General features: G+C 40.1%; 1 protein-coding gene across 2 annotated transcripts in view; it reads left to right on the top strand.

Annotated features, from left to right (window-relative positions):
* dok6 (docking protein 6) overlaps positions 1 to 15,504 on the top strand; it is a 50,632-nt gene that overhangs the window by 14,366 nt on the left and 20,762 nt on the right. For both annotated transcript variants that reach the window (XM_086020570.1, XM_086020569.1), the window contains exon 2: positions 13,942 to 14,049. In XM_086020570.1, coding sequence (XP_085876696.1) covers positions 13,942 to 14,049 — 108 coding nt within the window. The remainder of the gene's footprint in view (positions 1 to 13,941; positions 14,050 to 15,504) is intronic.

The raw sequence follows: 15,504 nt of genomic DNA, 5'->3' as shown, positions 1-15,504 counted from the left end.
AGGGAAAAAAAATGCTTGATTTTGAAGGGAAGGGATGTGGGCAGAAGATAGCGAGAAAAAACCTGAAAAGACACATCGCAGTTCACCACAAAGACATTGCGGTAAGTTAACAAAAAGTTTAGTGGTGGTTGTTTAAAACGTATCATTAAACCAACGGCTATAACATTCCAACAATAACGAAGAACAGACCGCAAACTACTGCTGGCTAACGTACTAGCGTAGTTGCCGGTTAGCAAGTTGAAATTGTACTACTGAGCTGCACATGAATGCAAACTAAATCTAAAACTAAAACAATAGATGTAATAAAATAATTTTCCACACTTAATAAAAACAACTTGAACCTACATTTTCATACATGGCATAGTCTAATGTGGTTATTAAAGTCAAATCGTCTCTGTTTTGAACGTCTGGGATTACCAGAGTTTTGTGATATCAAAAGTAGAGGCTGACATTTTTTCGGGAATCCCGTGGGATGGGAGTCAACTTTATTTTAAACACGGACTTGGGACGCTAAAAATTGGACGGGAGCGGTATTATTCAATAGGAACCAAAAAAAGCTCTCAAATAGATGTGCAGACATTTGTAGTTTTCTTTCCATAAGCGTACACACTAACGTGAGCCAAAAGAACTACACGACCCACAAGGAAATTGTGCTTTTGGACGCTTAACACTCGACAGAACTACAGCGGTACCTTGACTTGTGTTGATGTGATTACCGGTAATCAACATCAGTTTCACACAAATGACCAAATTTTTAACAATCAATTCATACCTTATTACACCCAGTTATGAGTTTAGTAGCCTTCATAGTTTGTAAAAATGCAAAGAGTGAAACAGATTGCACTCCAAACGTTCAGTATTGAACTGCACTGCTCGGTCAAAATGGAGCTCGTTTGGACTTTAATACGAAACGGACGAATTGATTTGCTTAGCGTTTGCTAATGAGCAACGATTTGAACTACAAACCAACTTTTCCCCTTGCAATGAAGACATCAATGCATCAAAAATCCATAACCCATTAATAATTCCCGTGGCAAAATGAAGCCTATTTATTACGACGAACTTTTCACCCCTGGCTGTTGCCGTCGGTCGCCGAGTCATTAGATTAGGATGTAGCCCATTTAACAAAGGGGTGTTTAAAGTTCATTGCCCACTCGCGCATTTTGCTCCCTCCTATCTTCCCAGTGGTTCCCTCTCATTTCAGAGCAATATCTGTTGGCCGAAGTGATAATTGCATTCCTCCATGATTTCATGCTGGGACACACGGCAACACTGAATCGCAGCCCACGTCCTGCATAAGGCAGCGTGTTCTTTGTGAGGAAGACAGACACAAACAATATGACAAATTCCATTCGACACTATTCTGTGACACGAAAGCGCTCTTGTCACAGTTTCTTCTTTCGCACACGCGCGCGTGTTTACTCGCCGGCGTCATTTTTGATTTGCGCGCTGAGTCAAGTTAGTTCCAGCGAGGACAAATCTGGCTTGCTTGTGAGCCTGCTTCTTTCCCAGCTATGTGTATCGGAGGAGCAGCCCAAACATTAGTGAGCAAGTACCTCTTCAGGATTAATCCGCAAGGGTTGGTGGGGGCGGGCGGGGGGAATGAACTGCAGCAACGGATGAGGATTACTGCTTTTTGGGCCTCCGATTAAACTCAAATAACAACAACTACACAAAGCACCCTGAAAAACACTCTAGGTTTCATAATGTCCTGTTGCATATTCAAACACTTTGTGGAGCGGCACACTGTGTTTTCGCGGACTTGATTTATATGATAATCAAGTGGTCAGCTAATGAAAATTAGGTTGCGTCATGCAGCAGTCCTTTCATCCTCTCAGTTACCATATTCTTTTTTAAAGGGGAAGTTAACTTAAACAGATTATTTTCAAGAATATATTCTGTGCGTGCCTACTAATTCAAACACGGTATTCTGCTCAATATTGCGTTTATGGAATATGAGTTAAGCAGCAAAATCAACCTGTTTTTAGCCAGATCAGGGGGCGGCCATTTTGTCACTTCTGTCGACTGAAAATAACATCACAACTGCTCAGGGCTCAGATAACAACCGATCATGGCTCAGGTTCAGAAAACGGGTGAGCTGTGATTGGTCGTTTCCTGAGTCCTGAGAAACTGTGATGTCATTTTCAGTCAACAGAAGTGACAAAATGGCCACCCTCAGAGATGACTAAAAACGGCTGGATTAACTCTTATTCCACAAACACAATATTTATCAGAATGCCCTTTTTCAACTAGTGGGCCTGCATAGAACATATTCTTGAAAAAATAAATGTTTGGGTTGCCTTCTCTTTAACAGAGGCTAATTCTCATGTCGGATTTCGGGTCCACAGTGCAACCTTGGACTTTGGACGTTGGAATGCTGTTATGTACCCAGAATATTGTTTTTTTTTTTTTTTTTTTTTTTAAATATGAGCTTCTTATTTTACAATATCGTTAGCTTTTATACAGTATCGTGAGCGTTTTATATATCGCCAACATCCCCGCAATATCGTTATAATTATCGTATCGTGACATCCCTACCAATTATCGATGCCTAAATGCCATTTAAAACATTATTTGCGCTATATTTAATGTTTTTTGATGGCAAAAATTCAAGGGTCAGCTGTAGTTGCTCAATTGTTGGTTCAAAAAACTTAGCAGCCTCAGGCAGTGCAAGTACCAACATCCTGATTAATAAGCCTTTGCCCTCGCTGCTTCAAAACCCTCAAAGAAGTTTGTGCTTTTACGCATTTTGAGTACACTCTCATCTTTTATGCATCGAGTTCATTTGAACATTCAGCCTTGCTAAATGTTTCACATCACCGGACAACTCATCCCAGTCCGTTTTAAGAAAATAACACTGTAGCAAATCGTTGCCGTCCCTCTCTCTTTGCGCCAAAGCCAAATCCGTCTTTGTCTGCGTGTTATTGTCGAACTTGTGCATGGATTAAATGGAAATTGCTGTGTGTTTGGCTGTTTGTGTGCGCAGAGGATTGCCTAGTAAAGCAGTAATACATAAAGAGGTTTTGGATGAGGGATGGCTAAAGAGCAGGCAGTTGTCATGGCGATGACTTAAAGGGAAATTATTCCTCTGTAATAATGTTTTATACATGCATGCGAGCACACTGTGGCCTCTTGTAAGTGTAAGCAAAAGATATAGATGCTAGCTTGGCTGTAATCAATAATGAATAAAATAGGTTGTAATAACTTGAGGTGAGGGTAAATTATCGGCTTGTGATGCCCACGGTGTATGCCTTTCTTCCCGCTTGTGTCTCTCTTCGGTAATCTGCTTTATTTTTTGGTTTTATCTGACAAACCCAGCATATTAAACCAATAAAATATATAATCTTGTTCAAAAGCACATCTAGAACTGCCATCATCATGGACCACGGAGGACTCAACCTTGGTCTTTGCTATAAATATATTTTAGTACAACCAATAAAAAAAAATGTCCTCACACTCCGGCGACAAAATGTAGCACTAATATAGAACATCGTTTTAGTAAGACTGATATAAAATGTCGCCGTCGTACAGCGGGAACTCTAAATTCGAACAACCAAAAGGTGTGTGAGTTGAGATTGGAAATAAGATTTTTTTTCCCATCTCGATTATGAGTGGATCGACTCGTTTTTGAATCAACGCAGATTTCATGCTTTGCGGGGCGTCGTTAGCCGTCCAGTGTAAGGAGTGGGGGGGTGCTACCGATTGGCTCGGCAGCTCCCGACTGCTTGGACGACCATCAGATGAATGAATAACTGAATATCTTGGTCAGCCCAGACAGTTATCTCACTGAAGTCTAACTGGATTTCCCAAGCTCGGACTCACTTTCCCCTCACTGTGCTGGTGCAAAGTATGCGAAGGGCCGACTACAATCATGCTGCTTTGCCTCTATATTCACGTCTGTCTCTTTAAGTTTTCGGCACAGATAAAGGCACTCGCACACACTTATAAGAAGCACGTTGCTTTGTTGTTAGAAATGTCAAATTTAAGTTTTCATAGTCATACGTAGTTTGAAAGCATGTTTCCAGCATCTACAACACGACTCAAAACATCTCTTTCTGTCATGAGCAATTAAATATTACAGAATGTAGTATTTCTACTAGGGATTTCACAATAGTGTCCGCTGATAGTGTAGTGGTACACACGCCCGAGTTGTGTGCGGGCAGCGTGGGATCGATTCCCGCTCAGTGACAGTGTCTATGTGTGCCCTGCGACTGGCTGGCGACCAGTTCGGGGTGTAGTCTGCCTTCGCCCGTTGACGGCTGGGATAGGCTCCAGCAACTCCCCGCGACCCTATATAGGATAAGCGGTTTGGAAGATGACATGACATTTCACAATACTGTATTGGAAATAGTGTGATATTGCGATATTAAAATCGCCACGATATATCGTCGTCGTCATGTCATGATATTAATAGCAGAAAATCTGTTTAAAAGCCCAAGTTGTTTTCCATTTGTGCAGTTCCAGCACCGTCTGGTGGTTAGTTTATTAGTGCAATTTAATTTGATTCCACCTGTTTAACATCCACGCTCATCGCCAGATGAAGGGCAACGTAGCACATTTGAGTTCCTCCACAAATTGACCCGATTGACCCGTGTGTGCGCATTAACAAGTGCTGTTATTCAGTACAAAAACAGAATACTGTATAGTGATTTTTTTTTTTTCTAAATGAGCTCTCTTATTTTTTTAATTTTTTTTTTTTACAATATCGTGAGCTCATATACAGTATCATGAGCTTTTTAATCTCCCCACAATATCGTGCTAATTATCGTACCGTGAGGTTCATATCGTGATATTATCGTATCATGACATTTGTATAACGCGACATCCCTAATCTCTACCCATAATAATGTAGAACGACTGCACAAATTTCCTCTGGCGTTGTTTTGTCATGTCAAAATCAAATGAGGACTTCTAGATGTAGACCGTGTGCAACCTTTGTATTAGCTTGTTTGTGAGTGGCATTCACATGCAGTGATTATGAAAATAAATTCAGGTACGTGACCGGGTTGTTTGATTCCAAATCACGTATGGAATGATAACAAATGCAAGGTTGCAGTAAGTTGTCGTTTGAGGATGGGTTTTTTTTATTTAAAGTGTACCACAGGTAGTCGATAAAATGCTGAATCCACCAATGTCAGAGGGTCATAATGTCATGCTACGGCTATTAATTCATTTTAAAAGCATCATCTATTATGAATTCACATACCGAGATACGATCAATTGGAATTCCAACACTAAAAAGCTGCACTCTGCACTTCTGCGCGGTTTTTCCTTTAATGAATGATTCGTGTTCATTTGAACCTGGCACATTTTCCAATAATCTGGTCACTGTGGCTCTCTGGGTCACATTAACTCAGGACAAGGATTTAGAGATTCAAGAGTGGCAATTATCTTTTCAGCAATCTTTATTTCCTCGTGGTCCTCATTTCTTTCATGTCCCCTTTTAAGTTACGTAGAATTTTTTTTTTTTTTCTGAATCGATGACCTCTCTCTTTTCTTTTCTTTTTTTTTTTTTTTAAACCATCTGCCCTTGTAGTCCTTGTCATACTGGACCCTTTTCTTTCATTATTTCATTGCCACATTGTGACAGGGATCCTTTGAATCGTGCCCCATAGTCACACCAAGGCCCTAACAAATGAAATAAGGCTCTGCAAACGATATTTTGGCAGTGGGTTGGCTCATGCATGTTAGATGAGAATGCCTAATCATGCATATAAACTGGAGAGAGAAGTTGGCAATGGCAATGACAGAAGAGACACGGGGAGAAAGTGAGCTGGGGGCGATATGTGTTCTGATGTGTCTTGAGGAAGGAATAGGGGGCAGTGATTACTTGCTGCTGAGGTAGCACTGCATTACACACATGAGGATTTGGAATGGCCCAGATAAACTAATCTATGATTAACTGGAGCACGGCTGGCTCGCCATCCTGCCAACAGCTGTAGTCGGGGGCGAATTACACAATTATGGGATGTCCAAACATTTTACATGCAGCGTAAAATATATTTAGGTACACGGGGGGGGGGGGGGGGTTGCGTGTGTTGTTGGCAGGTTGAGTGTTGCGTGTGAAGTCATAGGTGACAGTCGTACCTGGGGAGCGGCGGTGCTAATAAGGCAAACATATTTTGTGACTGCAAGATAAACGACGAAATGTATGAGCAGGTACTTAACAATATTCCCATGATGGATTATGTGGAGAGGGGAGGCGTTCATTCTTATTTTCAAATTATGCATTTTTACGAATCCGTCTGAATGTTGGGAACTTTTGCCACTCGAGTAACATATTGCGCAAATGATGCCTGATGTCATATTGTGCTTCTTTAGACAGCAAACTCCTAGTTGAGACTGATGCAACAGTGCCTCTGTTGGTCGCAGCCATGTAGTGCACTTAGTTGTGTAGTTCCACATAGTCACCCAACTCAAATATATTTCTCACTTCACCTACTAAGTACCAGAATTGAAATGGCCTAGATTCTGCCCATGTACAGAACGACAGGCTGAAGAGAAAACTTTAGGCTCTCGTAACCCTACTAAAGTGCTAACTTTTCTACATTTGAACATAGCATTTAACATTATATTTACCACCTGCGTTGAGATCCAGTGCCTTTGAACAATTAGTGACGTAACGATTCACTCAAGCCCCGATTAAATTGTCAATTTCCAGTTCACAATTTCGATTGAATTTTAAAAAAATCTTTTTTAAAAAACAAAATCAATGACTCATTTTAAAGCCAAACAATGTTTTTATTTTAAGATCTGCATTTTGTCCTTGTTACATTCAGTAACTTTACAAAAACATTTAAAATGAACTAACAATTTAGTTTAACTACAATTTTGTCTTGTTATCAGTGTTTTTCTAGTGCCAAAATAAACATGAAAATAAACAAATGCACAGTAGATTTGACTGTTAGCATCACAAATCCTTTTGTGATCAACATTTCGATAACAATTCTTTTATTTTTTTGCATCGATTTCAAGCAGTTTAAACTTATTTTAAGTAGATTTTCAATTAATTGCTATATCGTTATAACAATTGCCGTTTCAAGCTTCTATTGTTGCAACTCAATCAGGATGATTGCGAAGAGCAGAAATGTATGCATAAAATATGTAAACTGCTGAAACAGTGCAACAATTGACACGGTTTACCTTTGCATTTGTTTCCGTTCATTTAAAAATATCCCCACAGTCGACATGCTAATGAGTTGCTTCCCATCAAGCCTAAGAGTTTTCTGGGGCTCTTGTGCAGGGTATTTTGACTATTTTCAGTGAGTGCAGTAGCAATCATCTTTAAATTATACTTTGCTGGGCACAGGAATCATCACGAGGGTAAAAACCCTTCCCACCTTTGTCAGATTTTCTTTGAAAGATCCAAAGAGGAGGCGGCACATTTGTGCCTCCAAGGTAATGCATTTGCGTTTCAATATTCACTCATACACTGGAGAGTCCAATAGACTGCTATTTTTATTCTCCTGTGTGATTAGTCATTCACTTCAAGAGGACTGTCATTGGAAATCATTCTCATCTCTTTCGACAGCTCCTCAGTTCGTCCAAATGATGAGTGATTTGTCTGTTTGGGATGAATACGGGCCATAAATTATTGAGAGGGGAGACAGTTTCTCAATAATTGCACAAGTATGTGAAGTGAATGAGACTTTGTGTTTTTGAGACCACTTAAAAATGATTAAATGGTTTCTAAATTAGACAAGCCACACCCTCTTCCATGTGCTAGATTCTGATAATACAACACTGTATATGGGGTCTAAATTGAGCTTTCAATGATTTATTGCTGCAATTATCATCCGCAATACGGTACCGAAAGCAACGTTGTCCCAGACGCAAGGAAAAGCAAAATTGTTAAGAATTGTATGGATCGTGTTAAATTGATTATTGATTAATCCTGTCTTGAAGCAGTACAAACAAAATGGAGAATATGGTTTGGCTACAGCTAGCAGAGGCCTTGTTGATCTAGTTGCAAACATTTTGCTGTCTAAAGAAGTTAACAATGGGATGTTGAGCATACCGTCACGACATTATGTTGCGCAATACAATACTGGCATCAAAACAAGAGTCAAACGATAAATTGATTGTTTATTTTCCAAGATCAAGGCAATTTAATCAAATGCCCATCCCTAGGATCCGCCTCATTGATTCTGCAATTCAACATGTTTCTACTTTAAACCGTCTTCTGTCTTTCCAGATTTTAAGACTTCATTGACTTCTCCTGGCTGAATCCTTGTTTCACTCAGGTGAAACTAAGCATCAATAAACTGCTAAGTGCAGTCTAAACTCAATTGGAAGGTTCTGTATTGTTATTGACACATTGTTTCACCTCGCATTTTAGACAATCCAAGTCTTCTGGTATAAATCAGTGCATTGTTTCATTATCAATATGAACTTCCTTTAGTTTGTGGAGGTATTCATCCTGAGATAGTTATTTGGGAACTGGTATGCTTCCCAGTTCTAATCACGTTTAGGCTACAGCCTACCTTTTGTGAGATGTTTTTTTTTTTTTTTTTTTTATTCGTCTGGTCGACCTGGTTTTCATGAACCTGCCCTACTTTGCCAAATGCCTCCTGAAAAGTATTTGCCTTGCTTCAGACAGATCTCCCCTAAAAGTGAAAAGATTGTCCTTGAAATGTTCTGTGCAGCTGGCTACTTTCACTGATGCCCATTTTACATGCTGGCAAGCTCGGCATGCTGATGTTGTTGTTTTTCCAACAGTGAAAAATCGTCCACAGATGCACCTCAGAGCTGCAAAATGACTCCCCTCCCTCACTATACACTGTATACAAACCAAATGACGACTTTCTTTGTTGAATTAAATGTATATCTTTGTGAAATCACCTGAAGCGGATTTATATTTTTCTCCCTGATATGAATCAGAATTAAAAAGTTGACATAAAAAAAAAACAACAACTTAGTACTTTAAGTTAGGGCTGTGCAATTAATCGAAATTCAATTACAATTATGGTGATTACACTCCACGATTACGGAATTAGCATAATTGTAAAAATGATTATTAACATGCATCTATTTCCAACGCACACAAGCAAATCACAATTTACATTTAAACATTTTCTTGTTTTATACCAAAAAGGAAATGATCGTTTGAATAATGGTGATTAATATTTTTTCATAATCGAGCAGCCCTACTTTAAGTACAATTACACTTGAATCAATGTAGCTATCTATGCAATTACAGTACTCCCCCCCCCCCAAAAAAGCGTCAGATGTAGGTTTTTAGTCCGGCATCTTATTTACGAGCCACACACATACATGCATCAAGAAAACTCATTAAACTCGAGTGTTGAAAAAATATATCTTTAATAAATCATTCTACGATTGTGATAATTAAGTGTGAAATTTTAATGACCCAATTTGTATTCCATTGTTGTGTGGGTACATCCCATTGCTCGGAATGTAAATCTGCTCATTATTTTTGATGGTTTTGACCCGCTGATTATGACCCCCTGATTTTTGCTGTTCACTGAAATGCTCGTCTCATCTATTGGGTCACATTGCTAATGTAGCCAGCCAGAGACTTCAATACGTTGGCTTACATTTCACCAGCAAGTTTGTGTTGACTGGGAGGAGAATTTTAATGACAAACCTCCACCAAACTATTAATCAGATTTGGGGGCCGGAGCCTACTAAGAAGATGAAGGGGAAAGGTAAAGTTGTAGAGTTCATGTTTATTTGTTGAGAATGTCACTGCCAAATGCCGCTTCTTTTATCTCGTCCCAAAATAAGCACGGAAAGGACTTCTGGAACGCCGCTTGCTCAGAATTGAATTCATTCAGATTGGTTGGTGGTGTGGATCGCTAAATTCAACGGACTCCAGATTAGCCGGCCAACAAACTGCAGATTTTGTGGCGTTCAGTTTGTTCCAAGTGTCAAGGTATGCATATAAGGGTGAGAAGGGAAGACATTATAACAGAGGATAATAACAACCATGGGCGAGTGGCACTATGCAGCAACCACAAATATTTTAGGAGGTAAAAAGTCATAACGTAAGCCAACATTTCTGAAGGTGAAACTCAGTAGATGATACACGGCACGCAATTGCGACTACCAACATAATAATACGACAGCTTGTCAATAGAGACAGACAAAGACTGAGTGAAAATGCACATTTGCTCATCGAGACAGCTGCGGAAGACAAAGGGCAATTGAAAGAGCCGATTAGGTGATACAGAAACGGCATAACAAAAAGAGACCAGAAACTACAATTAAAGTACAAGCAAATTTCAATTGTTCTCTGACGGCGTTCTTTTTCTGAAACGTTTCACGGCGGGGTCGTTTTTGAGTAATCGTTCACCGAATGGGAGGAAAGCGCTCGATGGCCCAACGGTCTAAGTTGCTGTTGCTTATGTGGGCATCTATTTGTTGTGCGCTTCTTTGCAACGATGTGGGCTGTTCTTTCAAGGCTGGCTGAGTTGGCCCCTGATCTATTATATTCATCCAAACCACATGCAACCTTGATGTAGGCCCAGACGTATTTCCAAGACAACGACTTTCCCGATAGCAGCGCTACTTTGTAGAACGTTGCGGGTTCGCCGCTTGCCAAGCCGTTCTCCTTTGGCCGATGTAGCGCACGGTTATACAAGAGGGGTGGAGGTGGAGCTGCAGAGAAAAACTCCAAATTATAGACCAGGCGCATTTTATTTTGAGCAACGCTGTTCTTTTTATCATGACTTTGTTTTCAGAATTTGACGCGCGCGCGTATATGCACGCGTTTTTGTAGCTTGTGAATTGGTTTTCAGCGCCACGCTGCGTGCCCCACAATGTTCTGGCATTAAATGAGTCACATCAAACCAGCAGAGCCTCATTCACATCTCTGTAATTACAATCAGTGTAAGACCCACCAGCAGCCTGAGAGTAGGTCTGCCTTGACAAAGAATTGACAACTGTAGAACAGACAAAATTAAACCCTCTCCATTCATACCCCCTAGTTCCTATTATGCACTAGCTATTTTATTGAGCTTCCTTTTGTGCCGGTGTAATTACTTAATCTCAGCACTCCTAGGGTGAATTACTTTGTGCGGCGTGCAGGGCTCCTCTGACTCCAGCTCCCACGAGGCAATGTAGGATTGCATTTACTGCTTAAAAAGCACAGATGGGTTATTGTTCATTGTCAGTATGGATATTCTTCTTGGGTTCCTCTAAAAGCTGATTAAATTTTTGTGGCAACCGGAGAAGTACAGTCGGAATTAAGATTTTAAATCATTATATAATATGGAATATCGTCACAAAAAACACTTGTGTCCATTTTTTTCCCCCATTTTTCCTATTTTTACGTGAATGGTGTTTCCGTGTCACAGACACCGCATTAAACATGACTTTTTTTTTAGTTCAAAAATGTGATATTTTTCACAGGACAGCGATGATATGTTCTATGCAGGCCGACTAGTCTATACATGCATTCTGATTGATTTTTTGTTACAGATTATAGCTAAATCCACCCGTTTTTGCTAGCTCAGGGGGCGGCCATTTTGTCACTTGCTGTCGACTGAAAATGACATCACAGATGCTCAGGGCTCAGATGACGACCAATCGTGGCTCAGCTTCAGAAAACAGGTGAGCCGTGATTGGTCGTAGCCTGAGCCCTGAGCAACTCTGATGTTATTTTCAGTCTACAGCAAGTGACAAAATGGCCGCCCCTTGAGATGGCTAAAAACTGGTGGATTTTGCTGCGTAACTTATATTTCACAAACACAAATGATTGGACTAGTCAAGGCGCATAGAACATATTGCAAATAATTTTTGGAAGTTGACTTCTTCTTTAAAGCATCTTATAAAGCCTATGCAGGGATTGATCCACAGTGCATTTACAGAGTGTTGCGTGCAGTATTTTTCTGTTGTTTGCTGTTGATAATAGGCCTGGGCAACACTTAACTCAAATGGAGGCCCATCAAGGCTGACCGATAAGGACCCAGGGATCCACTCCAGTCAATTACTATTAAAGTGCCAAGTTGAACTCAGCAGGCCTTTTATGAAGTACTGCAGCAGAGTAAACAAATTAATTGTGCGTCTATGGTTTCTCAACACAACCGCATGGCCCGAGGAAAACATACATCTGGCAGAGTGATAGCAGCTGTCTCCACCAGGAAATAGAAGGATCATGTTCTTAAACATAGAAAACTACCATGGACTCACTGTAGGCTACTACAGTGTTGGATCTCTATCAGCTTTTTGCACATTGATTGACCATTTGGAGAATGCTGTTTCAAGTAGAAATCAACCCAAACATATTTTTTTCAAGAACATGTTCCCAGCAGGCCCACTAGTTGAGACACGGCATTCTGATAAATAGTCTGTTTGTGGCATAAGTGTTAATCCACTCGTTTTTAGCCATCTCTGGGGGCGGCCATTTTGTCTTCTGTCGACTGAAAATGACATCACATCTGCTCACAAGGACCAATCACGGCTGACCTGTTTTCTGAATCTGAGCCGTGATTGGTCGTTGTGAGCAGTTGTGATGTCATTTTCAGTCGACAGAAGACAAAATGGCCGTCCCCAGAGGTGGCTAAAAACGAGTGGATTAACACTTATTCCACAAACGCAATATTAATCAGTATGACCAGTTATCAAGAAAATGTATCCAGTTGTCTATCCCTTAATACGGTACTCCAGATCATTTCAAATGGATTACACAAAAGTTTGAGGTACATCAAACATGAGGTACATGTTGTGTATTGCGTGCAGCAATACACAAAATTCACGATTCGGTTCCATACTTTAGTGTCACGGTTCTATTTTTGATATTTTTTTTATGAAGGTACCGAACAATCAGTGTTATAGACATAACGAATTAGCGTTAAGTGATATCAATAACAAAATTCGTCCGATCCGTAACAATTGGTATATGGTATTTGCTATACACATACGCATATCGTTGCACCCCTAAACAAAAAGTGTCTTTCTTTTTTTTTACTTGCCATTGTTGAAACTCTTGTACCTGGTGATAAACAGTACAATTTGTTACATTTTGGTTTTTCGCAAAGCAAAAACAAGAGATGTAAACACATTTTTAAAACATTAGAAGCCCTGACATATTGTTGATAAATTGACTCGATTTGTTTCTAGTGGAAGATGAATAGAAACATATGTCTGCTTGTGCTAAGCTGTAAATTTGACCTTCAAGGCAAAGAAACCCTGCACTCAGTATTTGTCTCATCTTCAGCTAGTGGATAAGGCAGAGTGATCCAGTAATCAATACGATGTACAATAATCTGCAGGCACAGTGTGACTGTGTGCGTGTGTGTGTGTGCGTAATGTGCTTTGTGCAACACTTGAACCACTGCGAAATGAAATGAAGCAGGACTTTCATAACTCTCTAGTTAAAAAGATCTTGATGCATCCAAACACATTTGATCCATTCATGATTTACTCATTAAATGTGGAGCTTCAATGAATAAACAAAATATTATTTTGAAATAATTCCCCGCGAGCAAAATAATTCTGCTAATGAAACATGAATTCATCTCATGGCCATTTTAATTTTGGATGACATTCATGAATATACAATTTAAGGTTTAAAAACACTTTATGTAATCCAATTTTGGGAGAAGGGATTCATATACAAATGAAAGCAATTTGTTGAAAATGGCTGTAAACAACAGAAACTACGATATTTGAATTCGATTTTTTTATACACCAAGTGCACTAAAGTCCGATCTGTTAATTTGATTGTTTGACCAAGGACAGCCAGTCCAACATGCACATTGCCTACAATCCGTAAGACTTCCAAGGGTTCACTTGGTTGTATTATGCCGCTTGAGCAAAATAATCTTTCCACTGTGCATAGAGCCCCCCCCAACCCCCCAAAAAAAGCTTTGCACACGATTTTACCCAATACCCAAGTATTACTATACGCTATATGATAAAAGCATATAGCGTCTTGGCTTTATTTCAGGTAGTTAACTACAACCTTTCTGTTGGCAGATCTTTCGAAGATGTTGGCTGGTATTCAAAAAGGCGTCCAGTAAAGGGCCACGGCGCTTGGAGAAGTATCCTGATGAGAAGGCCGCTTACTTTAGGAGTTTCCACAAGGTAAAAAAAAAAAAAAAATCACACGGCTGAGTACAAACGATACGAATATTCACATTTTTAGAAAAAAAAAAAATATAGTCTCTGTCTGTACATTAAATGAAACTATTTTACTACCTTAAAGGACAACAACAGATACCCATGAATAAGTGTATTCCCCAAAATACAGAAATAAGTAAGAGATCCCACCTCAGAGTCAGGGAATTGAAATTTTTGAAATATTCCAGACTCACAATGTTCCGAGTCAAGGTCAACCGCGCCCCGGCCACGTTATACACAGTGTTGATGGTTCACAACTTCGCCCTGCTGAGACGTCAGATGGTGGATCAGAATTTCCTTGGCCTGCCAAAAGTACCTGGTACGACTTCTTAAGCCACGTCAGACTGGCATCGCCACCCCACCATCGGATCCAACCCACCACCAGGTGGTGATCGGATGACAGCCCCGCCCCTCGATTCACCTGAGTGTCCAAGACTTGCGGCTGCGAGTCCGATGAAACGACCACACAGTCAGTGCTCGAACTCCAGACAAAGGTGTTCTGCTCCTGGTGACGTGCGGTGAGATTCAAGGCTGTCAAAGTCAAATTTACAAATCTAGTACGAATCTAATGACCGTATAGTTTTTGGGACTATTTGATTGGCAACAATTTATCAAATAGGGTTATACTGATCTCCTTTTTAATGTCATTTCAAATAACATCAGCAAGCGCTTCGATCAAATAATGTTGTATTCTATTTGACAAACTAGACAATAAAGTGCCACTGCATACAAGAGTATACAAGAGCTCAACGTAATTGCCAAGACTAGAATAGTCTGTACTTTCATTACTTGCAAGAAATGCCAGTTGCTGTTTGGCAAGGAAGCAGGTGGCATTGATGAAATATTTTAAAATCTCTCGGTTCTCTCTTACCTTCACATTGTGAATGCTAATGTTGAGTCTTCGTTGTCCGTCCAGTGCTAAGTCTATCCTGGAATTCCCAAACGTCTTCAGAGCGATCTGGCTTTGAATGTGAGTGGTGGACTGCTCAGATTCAAAATCTAAATCAAACCGTGTAGGTCCGGCGTTGGTCTTCCTTTATGTATTACCTCCTGCTTTGATCGAAAGTCCATTTTGAAAATGGAGTTTCAAAATGTAATCCTCCATTCTATAGTAAGGCTAAGTGGGCGGGGAAAACAAAAAAACGAATGATGGGTGGCTGCACTTGACCCGCTACCATGCAGTAACTTATCAAATGGCTGAACCTTTCGCCGCTACCGAGTCATGCCCCCTACCGTGAGGCTGGAGAACTGCAAGCCTCAGACATTGCCTTTTTTTCGCCGTTATGAGATCGCACAGGTTAATAGAGACGCAGACAACTTGTTAATAAAAACGCATGTACGTTTTTAGTTCATATACCAAAGGTACAAAAACAAAACAAACTTTATAGTACAAACCACTGTATAACTGACAGCACGTCA

This window comes from Filicampus tigris, chromosome 21 (genome assembly GCF_054856515.1).
Source record: "Filicampus tigris isolate MCC_2025a chromosome 21, RoL_Ftig_1.0, whole genome shotgun sequence".
NCBI classification, from domain to species: domain Eukaryota; kingdom Metazoa; phylum Chordata; class Actinopteri; order Syngnathiformes; family Syngnathidae; genus Filicampus; species Filicampus tigris.
This window is presented reverse-complemented; position numbering and strand designations above follow the sequence as displayed.